This window comes from Ruditapes philippinarum, unplaced genomic scaffold (assembly GCF_026571515.1).
Source record: "Ruditapes philippinarum isolate M1 unplaced genomic scaffold, ASM2657151v2 ctg3287_1_1_1_1, whole genome shotgun sequence".
Taxonomy (NCBI): domain Eukaryota; kingdom Metazoa; phylum Mollusca; class Bivalvia; order Venerida; family Veneridae; genus Ruditapes; species Ruditapes philippinarum.
In genome coordinates, this window is record NW_026867077.1 from 143,521 (window position 1) to 169,514 (window position 25,994).

At 32.3% G+C, this 25,994-nt stretch overlaps 1 protein-coding gene across 3 annotated transcripts; it reads right to left on the reverse strand.

Annotated features, from left to right (window-relative positions):
* Nucleotides 1–917: 917 nt before the first annotated feature.
* LOC132734749 (Bardet-Biedl syndrome 4 protein homolog) lies at nt 918–25,979 on the reverse strand. Of its 3 annotated transcripts, XM_060721594.1 has the most exons (13): nt 25,845–25,979; nt 15,639–15,747; nt 14,585–14,728; nt 12,357–12,468; nt 12,003–12,075; nt 11,414–11,467; nt 10,361–10,488; nt 9,466–9,520; nt 8,832–9,053; nt 7,436–7,607; nt 6,488–6,557; nt 5,855–5,999; nt 918–3,963 (listed from the first exon to the last, which is right to left on the reverse strand). In XM_060721594.1, the coding sequence occupies exons 1-13, from the start codon at nt 25,899–25,901 to the stop codon at nt 3,316–3,318; spliced, it is 1,989 nt and encodes a 662-aa protein (XP_060577577.1). In that variant the 5' UTR covers nt 25,902–25,979; the 3' UTR covers nt 918–3,315. The 3 variants fall into 3 exon arrangements, with proteins under 3 accessions (XP_060577577.1, XP_060577578.1, XP_060577579.1); XM_060721595.1 differs by lacking the exons at nt 14,585–14,728; nt 15,639–15,747; nt 25,845–25,979 and adding an exon at nt 14,414–14,442; XM_060721596.1 differs by lacking the exons at nt 14,585–14,728; nt 15,639–15,747; nt 25,845–25,979 and adding an exon at nt 13,726–13,751.
* Nucleotides 25,980–25,994: the final 15 nt, after the last annotated feature.

The following is a 25,994-nucleotide window of genomic DNA, read 5'->3' on the forward strand; positions in this document are numbered from 1 at the left end:
ACTTACATTATGAGAAATGGTCTCCAATCCTACCTTCAAATTGAGTTTTCATTCAAAAGATGTGTTTTCCCCCCAAGAAGAATGAAATGCTGGACACATAAAAATGTTCTTGTTACATAGGGGTAACCAACGATTTTTTTGCAAAAAGATTATCCCCATTTTCACTGAATTTTTTGCTGATCACAGGACTGACACACACTTTTTTTTATAGAATGCATATATCCAAGTCACAAGTTATCCTAGAGACTTATGAAATAATTCAATTTCTTAAGAAAACCACTAAAAACATCTTATTTCATCCACTAAAAACTTCATACTTTTATCCAATCAACTTATGCCATATATTCTTACAGTTTTCCCTGCTGTTTTTTCCCAGCCCAACGCTAGCCATGTTAATACGATAGTCTGACCGTAATACAATCTGCATTTCATTTAGAGAATAATAAAGTTTAACACACAAGTACTGACAGAACATGTAGGCCCTCAAAGAGCCTTTATATCAGTTATTATGAATCAGATATATATAGACAGGGGCCTCATATTACAATATGAAATGGAGAAATGTATAGCTTAACAAAGTACAAATCACTAAAACGGGATATAAAATTATCATCATATGAAAACACATATATAATGCCTTGATTTCTTTGTTTAAAAGAGTGTAATAATGAAATATTGCTACATGATGATGAGTCTGACTGACTATATGTAACATATATACCCCATTTATAAAATATACATTTAATCACTAGTACTCAGAATGGGAGAAGGTGCCCTCGTGGTGAAGGTGTTGGGTTCATGGCCACAACCAGGAGTCCTCGTATGTCTCCTGATACCGGTAAATTCCAGGAAGCAAAAATATACAAGGTTTATATAAGTTGCAAAAAATCTGTTTAACAATCTATCTTTTATATCATATATACATATGTTAAAACTAATACTCCTTTTCAACAACTCATGAACATTTGATGACATAAGCCATAGATAAACAAAATATTGTATTAAGCTATCAATCATGATTTATATAGTATATTTAAACAAAACCCTCAGTCATGAATAGGTTGCCTATATTTTATACTCTTTTAAAAACTGAACTTTTCAAGACAAAGATAAATAATAAATCATGAATAAACTTTTTTTTATATTAAAGGCACATTATGCTTCAGAAACCAATAAATTTTTACTTTAGAAAGAGCAAATATGAATTTTATAATGTTTAAATTATGGTTTTAGGGCATGTAAGATACTTGTTACCTGAAGAAAGTAGCTCTAAAATGTGAAATAATTTGTCATTTAAGTAGCAAAATGTAAACAAAGTAGTATTTTGACTTCCATACAAAATACTTAATCACTATAAAAGCAACAGGAGGGAAACGATGGTTCATGTAATTGGCCAATGATTAGCTTTTTGTGGAAAAAACGTTCATCAAAAATAAAAAGCTTAAAAAAATAAAAGTCATAAGTTATTTCAGGGGCATAATGGGCCTTTAAAATTCGTTGTTATTTGTTTAAATACATGCTATACAACCATGGTGCACATAAGTTTCTTTAAAATAATCCTTTGGAATGTAAGTATGCAAAGGGACTGAAAATATAAATGTAAAATACAGTATGTTAGGTAAAGAAGTTAGTTTTTTTATTTTTAGCTAACAATAATGTACATCTTGTCACTTGTAGTATATTACTGTAAATAAATAAAGTTAACGTTTATAAGGTATAATATTTATAAGGTATCTGAACTGATTTTACTGTATAATTTACGGTCACCAATGTAAAAATAAAATCATTATCATTAAGCCTAGTCCACATATAAACTTAACAGTGTATACAGAAATGATGATGTGTTGATAACTTACAAAGGAACACACAAAAAAACAACACAAAAAAAAACATCACAAAAAAAATGAAAGGTGTAAATACAAATTAGAAAAAATATGGACGGAACACTTGTCATAGACTCTGGGACAATCAATAAATACATGTATATCATATAAATAATACAAGGTAAATATACACAAGATAAAACTATTCATTCTACTGAGCAAAATATAAAATACCGTCTTTAAAACATATTCCACATCAATATCAATTTAATAGTTTTTTTGTTACAACAAATGCTTATAAAATTAAATTTGGATCAGATTAACAATAACAGATTATTTCACTACAATAATGCAGGTGTTGGTATAAATCATGCTTAGACAATTGGAATGGGTGTATACCATACCGGTGCCGATGCTTATCATGATCACTGCCTACATTAAAGAATTAATAAACTGAGGAAAAATATTACAGATCACATGTAAATCAAATCAGGTAAAGAGATTCTGTTAGAAACATTTAAATTCAAGAGTACAATTTCCCAGGGTCTTTCAAATAGATTTGGAAGGAATGAAATATCATTCACTTGTTTTTTTTCCAGTGTTTTCTCATTGTCTATTCTGTTTAATTCTATAAGAATTCAGATTAACTTTTCTTTCAATGATTTACAAAAGCTAGGAACTGGTCCAGCTTTAAATTTATGACAATCTACAGTTATATTTAGGGATAATTATATGGACGACCTATACTTAAAGTTCAGTTCTACCTTTATATATACTAGTGGCATTTTTTGCTGCCAATATTAAGATCTTGTAAATCTGTTTAAAAAACAAACCTAAGTATAGTCGAAAAAAGTTTAATAAAGTTATTAACACTTTGTGCTTCACTGATTTCCCGATGCTAATAAAAACAAACAAAAATCATGTGGTAATTAATAGTAAATAAATAAATCCCATGTAAAAACACTGAAATGACAGTCACATCTTATCTTATACATGTATGCTACATCTGATAATGTAAATAGCCAATTAGTCATGTAAATTACTAATTATCTATGTAAACAGACGATTATTCATGTTAATTACTCACACTCTATGAGAACACCCAATCATTCATATAAGATATTTATGTAAACAGACAATTATTCATGTAAATTACTCATTATCTATGGAAAAAACCATCATTCATGTAAGATATTTATGTAAACAGACAATTGTTTACAATTATTCATTCAAATTAGTCATTACCTATGGAAACAGTCAATCATTCATGTATGTAAACAGACAAATATTCATGTAAATTACTCATTATCTATGGAAACAGCCAATCATTCATGTAAGATATTTATGTAAAAAGACAATTATTCATGTAAATTACTCATTGAACAATTAAGGCTAAAGCATGAGAAGTAAGCTAACATTATTCATTGAATTCACAAGTTTCTGGCTGTCATTACAAATAATCTGCCATGTGACTGACAGGTTTTACATTTCACTACAATGCTTCAAGTTCTGGAACAGGTTCTTTGGATTTCTTTTTCTTTTTTCCAGAAAGTTTATCTGCCATCTCCACCTCCTCGTAAGATGGTAATTCATCTTGTGGAGGACTTGGAAGATTGTCAAGGTCTGGTGGAGCTTGACCTTGACCTTGAACTGGTGGTAACTTTCCGCCACCAAGTTTGAATGGTAACGGAGGAATGGTCCTTCCAAATGGAGTAGGCAGTGAGGATAAATCCCCAGCTTTCTTCTGAAGCATAGGTTCTCCAGGTGGAGGGTGGAAAGTTGGAGTCGGTGGTGGTTGATCTGGCTCTTCTCCCGGTGGTAGGTTCGGTAAAGGTGTTTCTGGGATTTCGTCTCTGTTTGCCCGGAAACCTGGAACCGGTGTTTGTGATATATCTGGAGTTGGTGGAATATCTGCTTCGACACCGGTGGATGTTGCTGCACGGCTCAAAGTACCTGGTGCTGGACTTGGACCTACTCCAGATCTGTAAGGTTCCGGTTCCTTCACATTAGCTGGCTGCTTAGCGTGAACGTCCTCGGCTGGTGGTGCTGAAGGTTTATTCTCGGCTTGTTGTTTATCCTTCCATACTAAACTATCTCCTACCTGAAGAGCGGCGGCCATTTTGCTAGCAATCTCTTGAACCTGTGTAAAGTAAATAATTATTGAATTATATAATTCCCAAACCTTAATTAGAGTGCTACTGAGATTAAGTTACATAAATAACATGAACATAAACCCTTACAGCAAAAAGAGTCAACCGCTATAAAAACAAGAGGGCCATGATGGCCCTAGATCGCTCACCTGAATTATCAAACTCATCCAAACAATTACCTAGACAAGCATTCTGACCAAGTCTCATGACAGGTGAGTCAAAAATGTGACCACTACAGTGTTAACAAGGATTATCCATATTTGAGCAGTGCGACCTAGTTTTTTACCCAGGTGACACATATTCAAACTTGACCTAGAAATCATCAAAACAAACTTTCAGACCAATTTCCAGGATACTTGGATCAAAACAGTAGCAACTAGAGTGTTAACAAGATTTTTCTATTTTTAGCTCCGGTGACCTAGTTTCACATGCGATTTCGAACTCATCCAAGCAATTACCTAGACAAGCATTCTGACAAGTTTGATGATAATGGAGTCGAAAATGTGACCACTAGAATGTTAACAAGGTTTTTCCATATTTGGGCGGTGTGACCTAGTTTTTCATCCAAGATGACCCATGTTCGATCTTGACTTAGAAATCATCAAAAAACAAACTTTCAGACCAATTAACAGAATATTTGGATCACAACAGTAGCCACTAGAGTGTTAACAAGATTTTTCTATTTTTAGCTCCTGTGACCTAGTTTTTCATCCGAGATGTCCCATGTTCGATTTATTCCCAGCAATGACCTAGACAAGTTTCCTGACCAAGTTTGATGACAATTGAGTCAAAATTGTGACCACTAGAGTGTTAACAAGGTTTTTCTATTTTTAGCTCCTGTGACCTAGTTTTTCATCCGAGATGACCCATGTTCGAACTCATCCGAGTTATTACCTAGACAAGCATCTTGATCAAGTTTGATGATGATTGATGCAAAAATGTGACCGCTAGAGTGGTCACAAGGTTTTTCTATTTTTAGCTCCGGTGACCTACTTTTTCATCCGAGATGACCCATGTTCAAACTCATCCAAGCTATCAACTAGATAAGCATCCTGACCAAGTTTGATGATGATTGATGCAAAAATGTGACCGCTAGAGTGTTAACAAGGTTTTTCTATTTATAGCTCCGGTGACCTAGTTTTTCATCCGAGATGACCCATATTCGAACTCATCCGAGCTATTATCTAAACAAGCATCCTGACAAAGTTTGATGATGATTGGGTCAAAAATGTGACCACTAGAGTGGTCACAAGGTTTTTCTATTTTTAGCTCCTGTGACCTAGTTTTTCATCAGAGATGACCCATGTTCGAACTCATCCAAGCAATTGACTAGACAAGCATTCTGACCAAGTTTGATGATGATTGGTTCAAAAATGTGACCACTAGAGTGTTCACAAGGTTTTTCTATTTATAGCTCCTGTGACCTACTTTTTCATCCGAGATGACCCATGTTCGAACTCATCCGAGCTATCACCTAGACAAACATCCTGACCAAGTTTGATGAAGATTGGGTCAAAAATGTGACCTCTAGAGTGTTCACAAGGTTTTTCTATTTTTAGCTCTTGTGACCTAGTTTTTCATTCTGAGATGACCCATGTTCGAACTCATCCGAGCTTTCAACTAGATAAGCATCCTGACCAAGTTTGATGATGATTGAGGCAAAAATGCGACCGCTAGAGTGTTCACAAGCAATTGTGGACGGCCGGACGGACGACGGACATTCATCGATCCTAAAAGCTCACCCTGAGCAAGCTCAGGTGAGCTAAAAACTAGATGAAAGTTACCTGAACAACATTTAACATGACTGTGATAACAGAGTGTGTAGTAAAAATATCTTATATATAATTTTCATATAATATTCTGATATGAAATAAAACTTACCTCAGGATCTGTATTCAAAGGGTTGGCATTGCCCTTTAGTCCTTTCACTTTTGATTCAAACTTTGCAAATTGTTTCTGAGACATTTTTCTGTCATTGTTATTATATAGGAACACAGAGTAATTGAGGGAAATCATTGGGTCCTTGCTGGAAATATAAAAATATAGTTTACATTATAATATAATGACTTCTAAAATTGTAATGTACATCAAACAAATTGTGAGACTTTCATTCTTACTGAACATCTAATTGTTTTCTTATGCTTTTAGATATTAAAATATCTAACGGTTTATTTAACTTTTCTCAGTCTTTCATAATAAAATATGGCCACACAGGATATGTTAAGGTTCACAAAAAGGAATATTCATTAAAAATTTATTCTATATTTATGTGTTCGATAATGATCCAAAGTTTCTCTGAATTTGTTTAATTCACTAACTTCACTGATAAGATTTGATGACATTCTGGATCTAAGCGACCTTCAATTTTGATCCCATATACTTGTGCGAGAAATATAAAGTGAATATCCCCAGTGGTCATTGAAATATTTAACTGCATGCAAAACATTAAACAAGTGGTAATACAAATATAACATTAAAGTTTTCATCCTGATAACAAGTTAATAATGAACTTACTCATCTATCTGTAAAGCTTGTTCGTAGGCCTGTCTAGCATTGTCGGCATCTTCAAGGTGTGTTAATGATACTATAAATATACAACATTGGATGTATATTATATATCGGATATTCAATGAATGTAAGTTCAATACTGAATTTATTAAACAAGTAGAATAAATTTGTATTATGTGATCCACGAGCCTCTGGCGAGCATGATATTTTTTTATTCAAATTCAATAAATTCAATGATGAACCTACGCTAATATAGTATTCTATTTATCACATACCCAAAATAAAGACTGTTTAAAGTGAAAAAGAATAATTTTTTTCATTGACATGCCTAACGTGTTATGTTAACATGTAGTGCCTCTTTATGATTTGTTTGTATAACACAAAAGATATCATGTCAAAATATATACACAACTGTGCAATACAATGTTTACAGAGATGTAAAAGCAGCACAGGTATGTGATAAATTACACTAACAATTACCAATAAACCATATACATGCACAATCTATAATTTATAGATGCTCAACATACTAACAAGTAACTACAACTGTAACTGAATAAGACAGAAGTTGTAAATTCAAGTAGTTTGCAGCAAAAACATAAACTGAATCAGTCAACATGCATAAAGCTTCAGGACATCAAGTTGAATATTAAAATGAAATAATTACTACCATAATAATTTAAACCATTTTTAATGAAGAAGTTGTCAAATACATATGTACAATGTACCATCCTTAAATAAAGTGTGAGAGAACTAGATGTTCAATATTGCTGCATTAATTACAAATTTTAATTTCCTTTTCTCCCATTATTTTGTTTTTTAAAAACATACATGCACACACACATTCATGCATGCACTTTATTTTGTTCCTTCTACCTTCTAATTAAATCTAGTATGAAATAAAATTTAAAATTATTTTTTGTTGTCAAGTTTACATAATACAATTACACATACCAGCAAGGAGCATAAATAGTTGAGCCATTTTAGGTCGAAGGTTAATGGCGGCACTCAGGAAGTGGAAAGAGGAGGCATACTGCTGCATTGTCAGATGAACAAGTCCTAGATTATATAATATCTTCCAATCAAACGGTGCCAGGTAATTTGCTCGCTTCAAACAACTGATTGCCTGTAAGAAGAATGATAATTATAGACATCAAAAGTTGTAATTGATTATTGTTATAACTTTTTTCTATCAGCATGTAAATTTGTCCGTTAAGCCCATTAAGCCTCTAATTTGCCTTTTTATTATTTGATAAAACTTTTATTTTCAGTTTCCATATTGGTACTTATAAGCCATAATAGACAAACCATCATATGCTTTTTTAATGTTTCGGCCATTAGTTAAGTAATAGGAAATGAAATTATTCTCGTATCGGATATAGCTTGAATGTGCGTTTATGTATGGTTTCATGGAGTGATACCTTAAATATTTTCTTTTAACGTTGCACCTGTATTTCGTGGGTTAGTGGGGTATATATATTGTGTTTTCGCAGTTTTTCTTCACTCCACGCTTGCATTTGGTAGTGCATCAAGAACTTGTTTAAATACACCCCACCCGACCCCATCCCTTCTTACAACAACCGTTTTTGTAATAAAATATTTTAATACATATTCTTGCCGAATATTTAGGCTTTTTACATTATTATTCACATGACACACAAGAATCGTTTCTTGAAATATAACTTTTTAAAGTTGCATACATTGTAATTTAATGAATTTTCTTTGTTTTAATGAACATAACTTGTTATTAAATATTTTACAGATTACACAATATTACTCTATTTGAAATATTTTGTAACCATGTATTCAGATCTGTTTTAGTTTTCGTTTCAGAGTTTCGGATACAACAACAATGCTATACATCTGATGAATCCCAAAAACAAGAACATAACAGATACAGATAAATACCGATTGATTCTATTGATTTGTAATATGTACTACCAAATATTAAGCGTTATTCCTATGTATTTGTTGTTGTTTCTTGCTACAGTAGATTACAGAATAATTGATTTACTCTCGACATAAGCTATATGAGAGTAATTTAGTTTTGTGAGGAAGTCATAATACAATTTTGTTAATGATTTACTACTTTATGAAAAATTATTTCTCATTCAGGGCTACATTCTTTATGTGATAAAACATCTTACGTTTTCTAAACCCATCATTATAATAATATAAATTGTGTTTTTGCCTTTTTGTGAGAGGAAAATTATAATTATTTCTAAGGCTTTAATGGGCCTTAGGCTGCGAAAAAGAAATTTCATTGTCAATTGTCTTTACAGTCCCACAAGATTTATTGTTTTTTTTTTATATAATAATTTTTCTTTTACATAAACAATCATTTACTTACAGCTACATATTTTTTCTTTCCAAAGAAGCACATTCCAATATTGTTCCACAGTGGGGGACTCTCAGGTGAACTTACGGCCGCCACACGGTACTTGGTGAGAGCAACATCGAAATCTCCGTGACTTTGCATCATACTTCCTGCAGCCATGATGGCCTTCACATGACTGGGGTCATAGGTCATAGCATTACCTAGATTCTCAAAGGCTTTCTGATACTGTCCAACCTGAAACAATTATAATAAACAACTATGGCTGAAATCAGAACTTTTCTATTAAAGGGACTCTACCTGGGTTTTCTGTCATGACGAAACTGGCAATTTTTTTTTGAGAGTTATGTACCATTTGATATAGATCTAGAACAATAACTTGTATGCAAAAATTCAGATCATCCATGCCAGTACCTTGAGAATTTAAAAGTAATAACAACTTTTTTCAATCATTATTACAATTAATAAAATTGCAAGATTTTGTTCTAGTATCATAGTGAATTAATTATTTGAATAGCTATTAAACACTGCTGAGACAAATATTATTTCTTAAAAATCACTACATTTTTGTTTCTTTTTTTGTATGGCTTTCAAGGCAAATACTTAAACTATTTCCCAATAAGGCAAAATTATTGTACGAATAACAAACCTGCATGTAAAGAAGTCCAAGGGTTGTTAACATATCTGGATGCTCAGGTGAAAATCTGGAAATAAATACATTTCTTGTTTTACACATCAGATTGTAAATTGTATATATACCTGATTTATATTACAAAATGTATATTTCAAGTACCATTATTGATGTGTTTATGATGAAATTGACTGATCAGTATTTTGTTTCCAGAGTTCTCCAACAAAACCTTCTGTATCTTAATCATAAATTTTATTTAAAACAATCCAATAAACTTAATACAGTGACTTTCCAACTTTAAAGGGACTCCACTGAGGTTTAAAAGCCTAAAAAACATAACATTTGAATTTCTTACATAAATGAGCTGGGGCACTTTAAACAGAAATATATGCAAAGATAGTTAAGAAATATATGTTGAAATAAATTGAAAATCGTATTTTTATGCTTTTCTTAGCCCTTTTTTGAGTGAAAAGCGTTTAAACGCTTTTCATTTTGTTCTATTTTTCACAATTTAAAAAATTATTCTGGAAAAACGAAGTGCACAAATGATCTGAAATCTTGCACAAAAATTACTGGTTTAAGCCTACATCAAAGGGTACATTTATCTGGAAATATTATTTTCAGTTCCATTATGTCAAAAAACCTCAGTGGAGTCCCTTTAATAATGTATCAATATTCAAAAAAATGTAAAAATTATTTCAAGCAACGCTGGTTCATGTTGAGACCTGAATAAAACCACAAACCATCAGCAGGATGCCAGATGAATGGCTACCTCACAAGAAAGAATCTAAATTATTCAAATGATTCAAACCTCAAAATATGACAACAGACATTGAGTAAAGTCATTAAACATTTGTGGTGATTTTATCTAACCTTATATGAAAACAATTCAAATATATACATAAGAACTTACTCTACTGCCCCCTTGTATACTTCAATAGCTCCTTGTATATCACTATTGATGAGATATACCTTGCCTAACATAACATACGATATCTCGTGCCTCTTAAACCCTATAGCTCGCTGTAAACATTCCTTCGCCTGAAATATAAAATGTTTTCATTTGGGTAAGGCTTCAATCTCTCTAACAATGATATAGTCTACAAGCATAATTTCTTTTTAAATGAAGACATGAGGTGTCCCTTAAAGGGACTTCACTGAGGGTTTTTTAACATCACAGAAGTGGAAAAATGTTTCCAATATTTGTGTACCATTTGATGTATGTCTAAATAAATAACTTTTGTGCAAATTTTCATATCATTCCCTCTCCCCTTTTTTCTATAATCATAATTCATTATGCAAAACAACCTGAAACTGCAAAGCATTGTTAAGTATCGCGCACAAAATAAATGTTTAATTAAATTCTGAGCATATTTCTTTATCATTCTTTGCAGATGATTCCATTTTAAGTGCTTCACATGACCTATGTAAGAATTTAAATTTTATGTTTTTAGGATTTTTGACCTCAGTGGACTAGCACATAGGTAGAATAAATGACATTGTGTAAGCTATGATAGCTTTCTTACTTAAAAATATTTAATAACTTTGAAGAGATTCAAACCAATAATGGTAAAAGGCAAGTCTACAGTCTTTTAATTTATTTTTACCATTTATAATATAATCCTTAGTCTGCTATGGTGGGGAATGGGCCCGTGGGGGGCGTTTGAGGCAGATTCTACCCATGCAATGAATGCAGACTAAGATCAGCTGGCACATCAGTGTCATCTGATCATGGTCTGCAATGATCAATAATTAGTCAGTAAATATTTTGAAATTTGACCTAATATGATGAATAATTTTGTCCCAACTATATTTAACATAGCAACAGTTAATAATTTCACAAGGAAGTTCAGTAAATTATACAAGAAAGATAAAATACATATATATTGTTTACAGTCAAAGAAAGCCAAATAATAACAATAAACCAAGATTTGACAGTGTTATCTCCCATTAGAAAACATCTTACCTTATCCATTTCTTTCAGATACATGTAACAAACACCTTTATTGTGGCAAATTTCCTGCAATATAATTAGACAAATTGTTAGCATCGACATTCTGAAAACTGTAGGTAGAATAAGACTTGTTAATCTCCTAAAACACAGTTTCTACTGTATGCTGTAAGTAGGATTCTTATATACTAGTATATCATTTATTTATAACAACTGTCTTCAATACATGTACCCAATTTTACACTTTTTCAATAAGACACAATATCAGATCATCAGTGATGTGTGATAAATGTTCAGATTTCCACAATGACACTCAGCATCTTGACAAGATTTATTGTCTAGTTTATTTTATATTTATTTTGGTATAAAATTTCATAGTTTCTGATAAAAGCTTGACTGAATTAATTAGAACTTTATAAAGTATTCTGTCACTTAAAGAAGTAAACTTCGACAGAAAAATATTGATATATTTGACGGAATATTATCAAGCGAGCCAGTTGCTGTATTATCGGCGTCCGCTCCATTGGCCATAAGCTTGTGAGGCATAGCAACAATTACTAGGGATTGTGCAATTGTCTGATATTATCGGACAGACCATACTTACCCAGTCATTGACACTCAGTTTCTCAGCCTCATTGTACACATCTATAGCTGCTTTATGTCTTGCCAACAAAAATCTAGAAAATAAATTACAAAGCTTTATAAATCAACTCTAGAAAAATGAGACATAAAAAATTAAAATTTTGTCCTAAATGACATCATTCTTCATTTTTTTGCTACTCTCATTAACTTTCCTTATTTGTTATATTGATATACACATAAAAAATTTGTATAACATAATCAACAATTTATAGCTGAAACTATCTTAAATATCTTTTCATTTAATGTTTTCTTTTCAGTGCTCTCAAAGAAATCTTTGGTGATTTGAAATAAATATATAAATGGTGTACACACTTACAAAGATCTAGCCACTTGTTTAAGGTTCTCCCCAATGCTTGGGTTTAGCAAGGCACATGTTTGAAACAACTCTAAAGATTCTTGAATTTTACCCTCCATTCTTAAAATCAATGCTGAAAAATAAATCAAAACTACATGTAACAAATATGAGACAAAAAAGGATTTTTTACTGCATTTCATCCAACAAATCAAATGTCTATAAATTATTTTATTGTTTACAGCTAAAGGTCCAAATGCCTAAAAACATAAAATTTGAACATCTTAATAGAATAAGCTGGTTCACTTAAAGATATACTATGGTCATCTTTTAGTAAAATATTTTAATCGAAGACATTTATTAAAACCTATGAAATTCTTACTGAATATGTCTTATTTGAATAAATAATGAATAAACTATGTATTGGACGTCACGTTTTTCTATTATAGGACAAGTAAAGTTGGTCTTTTCTTAAAAAAAACCCTGCCAGTTTTTTTAACGACACTATATATTCATATTGTGACCACCTATAGTGTGTAGAGTTTTAAACATGACATAGAAACTTTGTGTGAAGTCAAAACATGTTTATTTCATATTTACAAAGAGACTGTGTAGCAATTATCAATATTTTCTGATATCAAATTTGAGCAAAGTATATCTTTAAAACAATAAGATATGCAAAAGATTATTATAAAATTTACTCAGAAATAAATTGAAAATCGATGTTTTGTGCTAATCTTATTTTGATTTGATCTCTGTTGAGATTTTTTAACATGACTGGAACAGAAATAAATTTTCGATGTTCCATTTAATGTAGGTCTACACCAATAACATGTGTGCAGTATTTCCTATCATTCACTTTTTATGTTTTTCCAAAATCATTTTTTAATAGTGAAAAATAACCCACAATTGTAGAAAAGAGTTGCTTTTCATTCAAATCAAAATAAGATTATTTTTACTGAGAAAAAATATGGGAAGGAGATTTAATATGTAATGAAATAAATGAACCCGGTTATTCATTAACGCCAATCTTACATATGAGTAGACATTTCTAAGGTTTAAAATTTATTTCAGATAAGAACTAAGTTCTAACAGACTTTTACCTGAATTATTTCTTAACAGTTACTGTCAATTTAACCATACATATTAGCCAGGAGATATTTTTGAATGAAATCTTTCTATTTAAACTTCATTCAAAATGTCTTACATTTTTTAAATTGGGTTATTTTCAAAATTTCCAGTTTACTGCTAGAGGATAACCTCATGTGCCCCTTTTCTGGGATAAGCTGGCACTTAAGTTGAACCACAAAATCTCCCATAACCTACATGTAGCTGGACATATGATAAAAACCCACAGCTATAACAGTTATAGTATTTATATATATATACATACCTTGAACATATACAGCATATTCACAAATTCCCTCACAGGGTTTGATATAGTGTTTACATACCTTGAACATATACAACATATTCACACATTCCCTCACAGGACTATAGTGTTTACATACCATGAACATGTACAGCACATTCACAAATTCCCTCAGATTGTTATAGTATTTACATACCTTGAACATACACAGCATATTCACACATTCCCTAAGATGGTTATAGTGTTTACATACCTTGAACATATACAGCACATTCACACATTCCCTAAGATGGTTAAAGTGTTTACATACCTTGAACATATACAGCACATTCACAAATTCCCTCAGATTGTTATAGTATTTACATACCTTGAACATAAACAGCATGTTCACACATTCCCTAAGATGGTTATAGTGTTTACATACCTTGAACATATACAGCACATTCACAAATTTCCTCAGATTGTTATAGTATTTACATACCTTGAACATACACAGCATATTCACACATTCCCTAAGATTGTTATAGTATTTACATACCTTAAACATATATAGCACATTCACAAATTCCCTCCGATTGTTATAGTATTTACATACCTTGAACATAAACAGCATGTTCACACATTCCCTCAGATGGTTATAGTGTTTACATACCTTGAACATATACAGCATATCCACAAATTCCCTCAGAGGGTTACAGTGTTTACATACCTTGAACATATACAGCATATTCACACATTCCCTCAGAGGGTTATAGTGTTTACATACCTTGAACATATACAGCATATTCACACATTCCGTCAGAGGGTTACAGTGTTTACATACCTTGAACATATACAGCATATTCACACATTCCGTCAGAGGGTTGCAGTGTTTACATACCTTGAACATATACAGCATATTCACACATCCCCCCACTTTCTCCAAGCTGCTCTTTGATTAACTGTTTACATTGTTCATATTCCTTCCTCACATAATGTAAGTGAATAAGCCAATTCCGACGCTCAAATATTGGAATCTCAGGGGCTAAATATAGAAACAGTTATTCTTTAGATAATATGTATACTGGTAACATAAGGTGAATGTAAAATTTCAGATGTCAGCAATTTTTTTCCATGCAACTAGTATTTTGATACACTTTACAGCACTAACTAATCACTGTAATCTATAATGCCCATATACAGTATAATGATATGAATCTAGAGCCTTATAGATGCTCTTCAGCATTTATCAGCATTATTAGCATTTATTTATTTTACTTGTAGGCTATTGTAATGCAGTCTACACTTTAATTATCATCTCTTGTTACTGTAAGTGATTAATTTCACAAATAAATGTAGAACACTTCTAATATGCAAACAAAGTCTAGTACTAGCCAACCTTACAAGAATTAACTAACAAGTCCAAACTAGAAATGTGTTCATAGTACATGTCACAGTGCAATATGTACTTACTTATAAATGCATGTTTTATAAAGGTCAAGTGTTATAAAATTAATACATAATGATCTTGATCTTTAACCTTTTGACCTCAAAATACATAGGGGTCATCTACTAGTCATGACTGACCTCCACATAATTATGATAATATCTTAGGACTTTAGGCCCTCTAGTTATTGGTTAGACAAACTTAGACTTGTCTTGACCATTGTGAGCTTTGACCTTTGGCCCAAAAATCAATAAAGGTCACCAAATAATCTTGACCAACCTTCACACCAAAAATTAGGACTGTAGGTCAAAATGTTTCCTTAGTTACTGGTTGGACAAGGAAGAAGGGACTCTTTACGTTCAGATTGATATACAGAACCAACCCATCCTAAGTTAGGGTTCAAAGTAAACAAAATCAAATGGATGATAAAAGAAGCATGGTTTTAGGTGGGAAAATGCCCATTTGTGAAAACTGGCATATGAACACAAAGGTTTAATAACAACCATACCTTTTCTTGGCTTAGGTTTAGGCTGTGCTGGTATCTGAGGTATAGAAGGTGGAGCCCCAGGACCCTCTTGACCAGAGGGTGTGTCTACAGATATAACAGTCTGCCTCTCCTGTAAATAAATAATGAAAGATTTTTTTATGCAAGATACCTTTTTTTGCCATTAGCATCACTTTTATTGTGTCACAATATAAACATGAATCATGAAATGTCTTTTTCAAACTTGTTCATAGCATTTTTTTCAGAAACAGGATTTCAAGTTACAATTGTACAACACTTTATAGTATCATTAAATAAACTATCATTGTGAAAGTAGAATAGTAAACTGACTTTAATATAAGAACCAATGTTACCATCACATAATTTTTATTTTAAAGTGTATTCTGGCTTTTTCTTTCTGCTTTTATTCCTCTGTAAAATATCTTTTTGCACATAGCAATACCAGGCCTTTTCCCCCCTATCCCACAGGTCCAAATATCAACCCCATTCCAATTATTCTTTTTTCCTAATCCAAATAAAAGTATTCCCAATTCCAAGGACGGCGATTTGAAAAAAAAGGTACAACACATTTTTGGTGTTGCGTTAGAATCAGGGTCAGTCTGGCCCTAAAACGGCCTGTGAGTCAGCTCGGCCCTATTCCAACTCGGCACAGGTCAACTCGGCCCATAATTATGTATTACTGGTAATGATTACTTTTATTACTTTAACTTTCATGGTTTCACATTTTCACAGTAACAGATCTCTACTCAAGGATATTGAAAAGTTTAATTGATGAAAGTACCAATTTGTATGTGAATTTGTAGAGAAAGAAAGAATTTACAATTTATATGCATGTTTTGCCAACTCCAGATTTTTTGTAAAAAATATCGTTAAAACACAATGGTTGTATTCAACAGTATTAAATACAATTACATTCATTGTCACAAAAATTCAATCCGAAAATTCTATTTATAGATCAATATTTAACATATATTGTCTTGATATCTCTTGTTAACAAAGATAATTTCAAACTATAAGTACAGGTACACTGCCAACTGTTTCAATTTCTGTTTGTAAGTGATCATACTCCTGAATAACATTATAGTAATTTACTCCTTAAATTTTTTATTAAGTAAACAATCTATATCCTAATATATGTTTTTATAGAGGGCCTGTGCTGAGTTGGTATAGGGCCGATTTGACCCTTTACCTAGTTCTGGCTTCCAAAACTTTATAAGCCGCTATTTAACATTTTTGTTTTTCATCTGATGCGGCATTAAAGTTTTGGATTAGACCCGTTACGAAACCTAACAAGAATAACATAAGTTGATTTATTCTTATTTTTCACTTGCAAATACACTTGACCCAATCAATTCTTGTGCATTTTACGATAAAACAATTATTTTAGTATTGTTCTATACCAATTAAAGTATCAAAATATTAATACCGTCATTAAAATTGCCTTTTTAACTTTAAAACATCAATTTACGCCGACTACGTCGGCCATGACATTCAGGTTCCACGCGAGATCTCGTATGACGTCATTCGCGGGAACAGATTTGAATAGAGTCGTGTACTATATTTATAACATTTTGTTGACATGATTTCGATTTTTTTATTCAAGATAATGTTTTTATTTATTTTCATTAATCTTTTAGTACTTAAATATGATTTTATTGAATATAAAAGTCAGTAAATCACCTTTTTCAATATCTTTCAAAAAAAAATGTATAAAAATATTGGAAGCACATGGGTTCGTAAAGGTCAATCTCGTAATCACGTGGTCAAACATTTCGGCAATATGGCGGCCAAGTGCCGAAATTTTTACCTGTCGGAAACTATTAGGTAGTTCAAGTTCATAATAAGATTTTTATTTGTCCATCCTTGGCTTATCAACAGATTATATATAGTTCTATCAAGGTAAGCTTCACTTTACTTCATGGCATGTTTGGTGAATGAATACGAGCGTGCCAGATTCCTGGCACGATTATTGGTGGACTTTCCCTACAGGGTTGTCTTCAGCGTTCACGTCATGTCATAGTATATAAACAGGTACGCTGAAGACCTTAAGCTACCCTTTACCTTGCGTAATAGTGTTCGGGAAGCTGAACAGTTTAAGTAAGATTTATTTAGCTTTATTTAAGAGTTTAAACATCTTGAATGCTAGCATATTTTCCTAAATTGGTAAATTTGAAGTTGAAAACTGTAAGTTCATAAAGTTAGACAGTTGCATTTTTCATATTATTTTTACTGTTAACTCTAGTCCAATAGATTAGACGTTACAGGCTTGTTATAGTTTTATGTTGGTCAAGCCTGACGTCTAATAGTTATTGCTCTTAAACGCGTAGCATTTTGAAAAATTTAAAAAATGTCTGTTGACTTGCCTTTCAAGCTTTATTCAAAAGCCTATCTTCTGTTCTTTCAATTGCATGGTCTATCATTAACAAAAACTTTCAAACAATGTACTTATCAATTAAAATAAAATATAAATATCAATCTATGTCGCTCATCGGCCATACTGGTTAAGTAAAGTGTTTTACAGATTGATTCCAATTTTTTGAACGGAAAAATATATTCGAACACACTGATGGTGCATGGGCAATTATTTCGTTGAAAAAATATTCCGTTAGACACTTCTGGACTCATTTAAATGCTTGCATTTGAAATTAGCCAATCAGATCTCGCGCACTGTATGGCGGCCATTTGTATATCGGCTGTACAAGGTATTTAATTAAATGAGAGGATTAAATCATGACTTTTCGGATGTGACAGTTCAATTATTTTGTTAAAAGATATTTATTTTTCAGTTTTGTTCATAAATAGGTCAAAATTAATGTAAATACACGCTGTTTCAGACTTCCCGAAAGTTAAAAAAAAGTGTCAGACATTCGGTCTGACAAACCATGAAAATCTGTCGGACCGAAACGAAATATGTCAGACCGGATAAAATTAATCAAAATCAAAGGAAAACTTGTGTTTGTATTTCTTAAACACTTTTCGGATTTAAATTTTTCGACGTTAAAATCGGCACAGTCCGTACAGTGCATTTTCAACTCCTCCCTGTCATACACAAACAATTCAGTCCTGCTTCCATTTTTCATTAAAGTTTGTCTCGGGTCTATTCTTTTCATCCTTTAACTGCTGTTCTGCGCCCTCCTCTGATGTAGATTTTCATTTTTTCCCAGGTTTGGCACCTTTAGCGATGCCATTTTGTATACATGCGACTTGGATAAAAGCTGGACAGTCGGACCGATCCGGAATAAAAAATCGTTGGACCTAATCAAAATCTATCGGACATGTCCATCGGACCGACGTATTTCGGGAAGTCTGTGTTTTAATTGTTTAAATGCATTAGATCTAAATCGATGTCTAATGTCAATTTTTTTGTTACACATTGTTAAGATCTGTTAAGACCTAACGTAACATGGAAAATGAAAAATGTAAGATATCAGATTAATGAATGATAAATACAAGGTATTCAATTAAATGAGAGGATTTAATCATGACTTTTCGGAGGTGACAGTTCAATTATTTTGTTAAAAGATATTTATTTTTTAGTTCTGTTCATAAATAGGTCAAAATTAATGTAAATACACACTGTTTTAATTTTTTTTCAATGCATTAGATCTAAATAGATGTCTAATGTCAATTTTTTTGCTACACGATTTTGCAAAGATCTGTTAAGACCTAACGTAACATGGAAAATGAAAAAAGTAAAATATCAGATTAATGAATGATAAATATGAAATAGGTTACGTATAGGTCTTATAATTAGGATAGTCCAACTTATTAGACTTGTCAAAGAGACACCGAGATAATTTTGGACGGGCGCTGTCTTTTTCCAAGTCCAACCACGAACTGCATTTTTATGCACGGACGCTTCCCAATTAGAAGTTGTTGGGAGCGAAAACTAGAAAAGTTTCAAAGAAACGGTCTACATTACCTGAAAGAGAATCGTTTTTTATGCAAGGTTCCAAATTATCATACTTCAAAGTCGAACAGAAGTCTAAATATTCCACTTTAATTTTTTTTAATCATTGAAAATTATTGATGCGGCCATATTGGAAAGCGGTGTCATGGTAAAATTGTAAACACTGGTAAAATCCATGGTGTAACACAGGTATCGGCGGCAATCGATTGTATTTGCCAAGCTTTATTATACAATTTGTTTATGTTATTTATATGAATTATTGCAGGAAAAACTCTTTTATTCACACACAAATATTTCAGCATTAAAAAGAGAATGTGTAAAGGAAATTATGATAACCTTACTTAGAAATTAAATAGTTTATGATGTCCGATGTCAGATCATACTGCATTTAAGTCCGTTTAAATTGTCAAATTAGATATTATTAAGTTGGATTTTTTAACATCTGTGATCATTAGGTGAAATTTCTGAACTACCTTTTTATTTTATAACCCTGCCATGATTTCCCACATACGAAAATACAATGTAATTGTAGGTACATCTTAATGAATTATAATTATACTATACATGATGAAGCAAAGAAGAATTTCAATTTATATTACACTCCATATCAATTTCTAGTTTATAATCTTTAAAAGAAATTGAGGACGGTTGTGTATGGGAAGAAGTTCAAAACAACCAAAAATAACTTGAAAACTCTGAAAAAAAATCTTAAAATTTCAAACTATAAAATGGAATTTCAGACAGTCCTCAGTAAAATACAATTGTCGCACAGATTTGACGGGTTTTATGATAAAAACACAGCAAGCGGAAATTTAGTGACCGTTATTTAGATGTTGAATAGCATAACAATGTAAGACAGATGGGAGAAATGTTGAAACGACTGTCGCAAAAGGCACCAAAACCTCTGATACCCATTAAAAAATCCATGTTATCTAGTTCCCGTTGAACGACACCTCGAATGTGTCACATTGAAAGTTCCATGATTACCGCCATATTATGTACACATCTGTGGATGTTGATTAAAAATTTCAACATTATTATGTTTAAGTGATCAATTCTGTTTAAACCGGCGAAAGGGAGCACTTGAACCTACCAGAGCCGTCTTTGGCACTACTGTGTATTTATGTTTCGATTTTGCAGTTTCAGGCGTTTTTGGTGGTTTTTATTGGAGGATGGATTCATGAATGTGGATAAGTTTTTTCTGTTTCTTTACATTTCTTTGCTTGCTTGCCAAACCTTGTATTGATAATCATTATCTGTTTGTTACGGTTCGGTATACATGTATACAATATGATAAACAAGATGAACAAGGAAAGGCAGCGTTCAATGAACGCAAACCCCACACGACCAAGGAACATGAACCATTGGCAAGGAACCCAGGAGGATCCTAAATTAAAACGGGAAAGGGCGCAAGGGAGGCTTATCACTAAAATGTAACTGAGAAGGAAATCAAAGAAAATAAATAAATGAATGATTAATAGGACCACTAAGTAAATAAGCACAGGGGAAGGGGATAGGAAATTCGGGGAGGGGGCGAAATAAAGAAATAAAACTAGGGGCAAAGGGAAGATACTTACCAAAGACGAAAAAACAACAAGGGACACAAACAAAAGTGTCACCAAAACAGTATGAAACAGGACCACTAAGTTAACGGGCACAGGAAAAGGGCAGAGATCTGCCAAGAATTTGAAAGTACTGGGCCCTGGGCCCATTTGGTCTGAAAATGATGGGCCATTTTTACCAAAGTATGGGCCTTGGGCAAATAAGTAAACATTGACCTAAATAACTGTTAAAAAGTTAAAAGTAGATAATTGAATTTCCCTGGTAATAAAACTTAATAAATCATATTTTATGACAAGTGGTTCACTTATGAATATGATTCAGTACTTAACCAATAATTAAAAATTATGCCTACATGGTAACTTTCTAATATTAATTGCAGACATATTTTTTAAATGGCTGCTCAAAAATTTGATATGCAAATTTATTCACATAATTGCTGGTTGTCTAATACTGTGCATTATCCATTGAATTATTCCACTTTGCACTAAATGTCCCTTACCACTGTATATTGACGAATTTTATTGCCCCTTGTATGCCTCTGTGTAGACAGCATACATCAAAGACACTTGCCGACAGACCTTTTGATCATGAAAAAAGTCATGCACAATGTTTCACTGATTGGTTAATCACCCTGTCAAATATTCTGATGACGAAATTAGACATCTTTTTTTTTACAAAGCTTGCGTAAACTTGAGTGACCTTAGGGGTGCTCATGTTGTACACCTGTCAGATTATGCTGTAACTTACAGCATTTCTAACAAGAGCTGTCCGTAAGACAGCGCGCTCGACTTTTTTATTGCTTGCCAATAAAAAAAGTTTTTGCAGTAAAAGGCAATACAAGAATCTCTGTATTTTTAAAGTGAACAATGGCCATGAGCATTAAGATATTTAGTGAAGAATTATTTTACTGAATTGTGTGATACCCTTGAACACTGCAGGTTCAGTGGATAGGAATGAATTTTTTTAGATTTTTTAAGTTTTTTAGTGCTTGCCTATAATACAAAACATTGACAGTTAAGGGCCATAATTCAAATAAAATCTTTGACAGAATTACCTTCTCCTGGACATGTTTGGGAATCATGATTGTAAACAAGTATTCCAACTTTCAAATTAATATCTCAAACAGTTCAGTCAAAAAGTGGACTGGTACTAAAAACTTAACCAAGATTCTAAGTCGATAAAAGCCTTAATTTTTAAAACAAATCCTTGACAGAGTTACCTTCTCTTGCGTACAGATGGGGGTAATGATGTGAATAGCATTAAAAGTTTCAAAGCAATATCTCAAAGGGTTAAGGCAATAAGTGGATTTTACCCATATTCAATGTATTTTCTAAGTCAAAAAGGGGCATAATTCTGTCAAAAACCTTGACAGAGTTATGTCCTCTTGTCTGTTGATGAAGGTCGTGATGGTAAACAAGTATGGTCAGTTTCAAAGCAATACCTCCAATGGTTTTGAAATAAAGTGAGGTGGTACAAAAAACTTAACCAAGCTCAATACACTTTCTAAGTCAAAAAAGGGCCATAATTCTGTCAAAAACCTTGACAGAGTTATGTACTCTTGTCTGTAGATGGAGGTTATGATGGTGAACAAGTATGGTAAGTTTCAAAGCCATACTTGTAATACTTCTGAAATAAAGTGGGGTGGTACGAAAAACTTAACCAAGGTGTGACGCCAACGCCGACGCCGGGGCGAGTAGGATAGCTCCCCTTTTCATAGAAAAGTCGAGCTAAAAATAGCAACACTTTTTTTCAGTTACCGATAATCATTTTAAATATTAAGTAGTTGTATAATTTGTTTGTTTGTTATATTGGATTAAATTTACGTAGTAGAAATGAGTATCTGTGTGGGAAAGGAATAATAAGAAGAAATGCGGTAAGTAGATAACATGGACAAAAGCTATAGGGGAATGGATAAACTCAAGAATATGCGTAATTACAGGGGAATGTTGCTGTTGGTACCAGTTTTGACTGGATGACTAAATAAATCGGCAGACAGTTTTGTTTTCTTATAAGTCTGCCACAGATTTTAGATGCACCCATGGCCCTTTGCTGCCGATTTTCCTGCGCCATTCTCATTTTTTTAGCGCCAATGGCGCAAAATCGCGTCCTCGGCAGATCTCTGAAAGGGGATAGGAAATTTGAGGGAGGGGGCGAAATAAAGAAATAAAACTAGGGGCAAAGGGAAAAACTTACCATAGACGAGAAAACAACAAGGGACACAAACAAAAGTGTCACCAAAACAGTATGAAACAACAAGACATACACCTTATACATTTATAAGTCTCTTAATCTGTTCATTTGAAAATTCTGATCTTCTCAATGACTTTTTTTTAATATCCTCTACTTAAAATTTATTTCAATTAAAATATGTGACCCTTCCTTTATAGTTACACAGCATATGTCTGGATCACAATAAAGTTCCTTTTTAGTAAATTAATAAAGTATGTCAAGAACACATTTAACTTTATCAATAGGTTTAATATGGTATTATATATCGGCAATCGTTGAAAATGAGCTCTTGAAATATTATTTGTACAAATACTGAATAATTTGAAGTGTATTTCAAATAGTTTCCTTCAATATTTCTTTTACGTTCTTAATTGTCATATAAATATGCATGTATAAATGAAGTCAGTATTTTATCCCAGAGTGACATTTGGCAGTCATTAGCAGTAAACAAGAAGGCAAACCACCAATTGATAAATGTTGAGTATATATATTAAAATATTTAAAAAATATTAAACAACAGTACTTGTACAGAGCCTATTTGCGACCATTGCATTTTAGGTTAAATACAATGATACTTTTCAATAGTATTTAATAATGCACACATTTATTAAAAAATAATGAATAGATTTATTTCCCCCGATATTTCGTTTAATTTAATCTTCATGCGTAACCCACACTTACCTGCTAGACATACTGGTAGCTACTACCAGCTTTCACGGAATCGATTTTTTTACGATGACGTCATAACATGTCCGCCGAAGATAGAGTAGACAGTACAAATTTGAAATAAATCGCATGTATGCGTTAAGACAGGTACAATCTACTATTTTTTCTAGGAGAAGTTAGTACTAAAATTTATATTCTATTGATCTTTAGAGGTAATTGAAGTTACTTTCAGGTTTAAGCAGTAAAAATTAGTCCAAACTATCGATAGTGTTACCGGTAGATTTTCCGTGCGTAAAAATGACAGTTAAAATTAGGCGTAACGGTTTGACAGTAAGAAAAAAAAAGTCTGTAAAATGGGTCAAACCGTTCACGCCAAATTAATTAGGCTAATAATTAGGACTACTGTTAACTCATGGTTTTTTACATCAAGACTAACACCCTTTTTCAATGAAATCGATTTCAAGTAATGATCTTAACTTCGGAATCGGGAGAATCAAGTGAAGAAGAAGTGAATTTGAATGTTGTAGATAATCATGATAAATTATCGTGATTATCTTGTTACGAAAATTAAATGGGACGAATCAACAGATCAAGCTTCTGGGCATTCAACCATAGTTATCTGAGGGTAGGTAAATATTTCTTTTCAACGGAAATATGGCTGGATCACAATAAAGTTCCTTTTTAGTAAATTAATAAAGTATGTCAAGAAGACATTTAACTTTATCAATAGGTTTAATATGGTATTATATATCGGCAATCGTTGAAAATGAGCTCTTGAAATATTATTTGTACAAATACTGAATAATTTGAAGTGTATTTCAAATAGTTTCCTTCAATATTTCTTTTACGTTCTTAATTGTCATATAAATATGCATGTATAAATGAAGTCAGTATTTTATCCGAGAGTGACATTTGGCAGTCATTAGCAGTAAACAAGAAGGCAAACCACCAATTGATAAATGTTGAGTATATATATTAAAATATTTAAAAAATATTAAACAACAGTACTTGTACAGAGCCTATTTGCGACCATTGCATTTTAGGTTAAATACAATGATACTTTTCAATAGTATTTAATAATGCACACATTTATTAAAAAATAATGAATAGATTTATTTTCCCCGATATTTCGTTTAATTTAATCTTCATGCGTAACCCACACTTACCTGCTAGACACACTGGTAGCTACTACCAGCTTTCACGGAATCGATTTTTTTACGATGACGTCATAACATGTCGGCCGAAGATAGAGTAGACAGTACAAATTTGAAATAAATCGCATGTATGCGTTAAGACAGGTACAATCTACTATTTTTTCTAGGAGAAGTTAGTACTAAAATTTATATTCTATTGATCTTTAGAGGTAATTGAAGTTACTTTCAGGTTTAAGCAGTAAAAATTAGTCCAAACTATCGATAGTGTTACCGGTAGATTTTCCGTGCGTAAAAATGACAGTTAAAATTAGGCGTAACGGTTTGACAGTAAGAAAAAAAAGTCTGTAAAATGGGTCAAACCGTTCACGCCAAATTAATTAGGCTAATAATTAGGACTACTGTTAACTCATGGTTTTTTACATCAAGACTAACACCCTTTTTCAATGAAATCGATTTCAAGTAATGATCTTAACTTCGGAATCGGGAGAATCAAGTGAAGAAGAAGTGAATTTGAATGTTGTAGATAATCATGATAAATTATCGTGATTATCTTGTTACGAAAATTAAATGGGACGAATCAACAGATCAAGCTTCTGGGCATTCAACCATAGTTATCTGAGGGTAGGTAAATATTTTTTTTCAACGGAAATACGTAAGATGATGTAATACAACAATTAATGTTGTTACCTCATCAAGTTCTCCCTTTTCTTGCAAAGGAGGGGCTTTTTCTTCGCTTTCAGCCATACCGGAAGTGTAAATAATGTAAATATTTCAGATTCGCACTGAATATGAAAACAGAATCAATTGGTCATTAAAAATTTGTCTAAAACCCATATT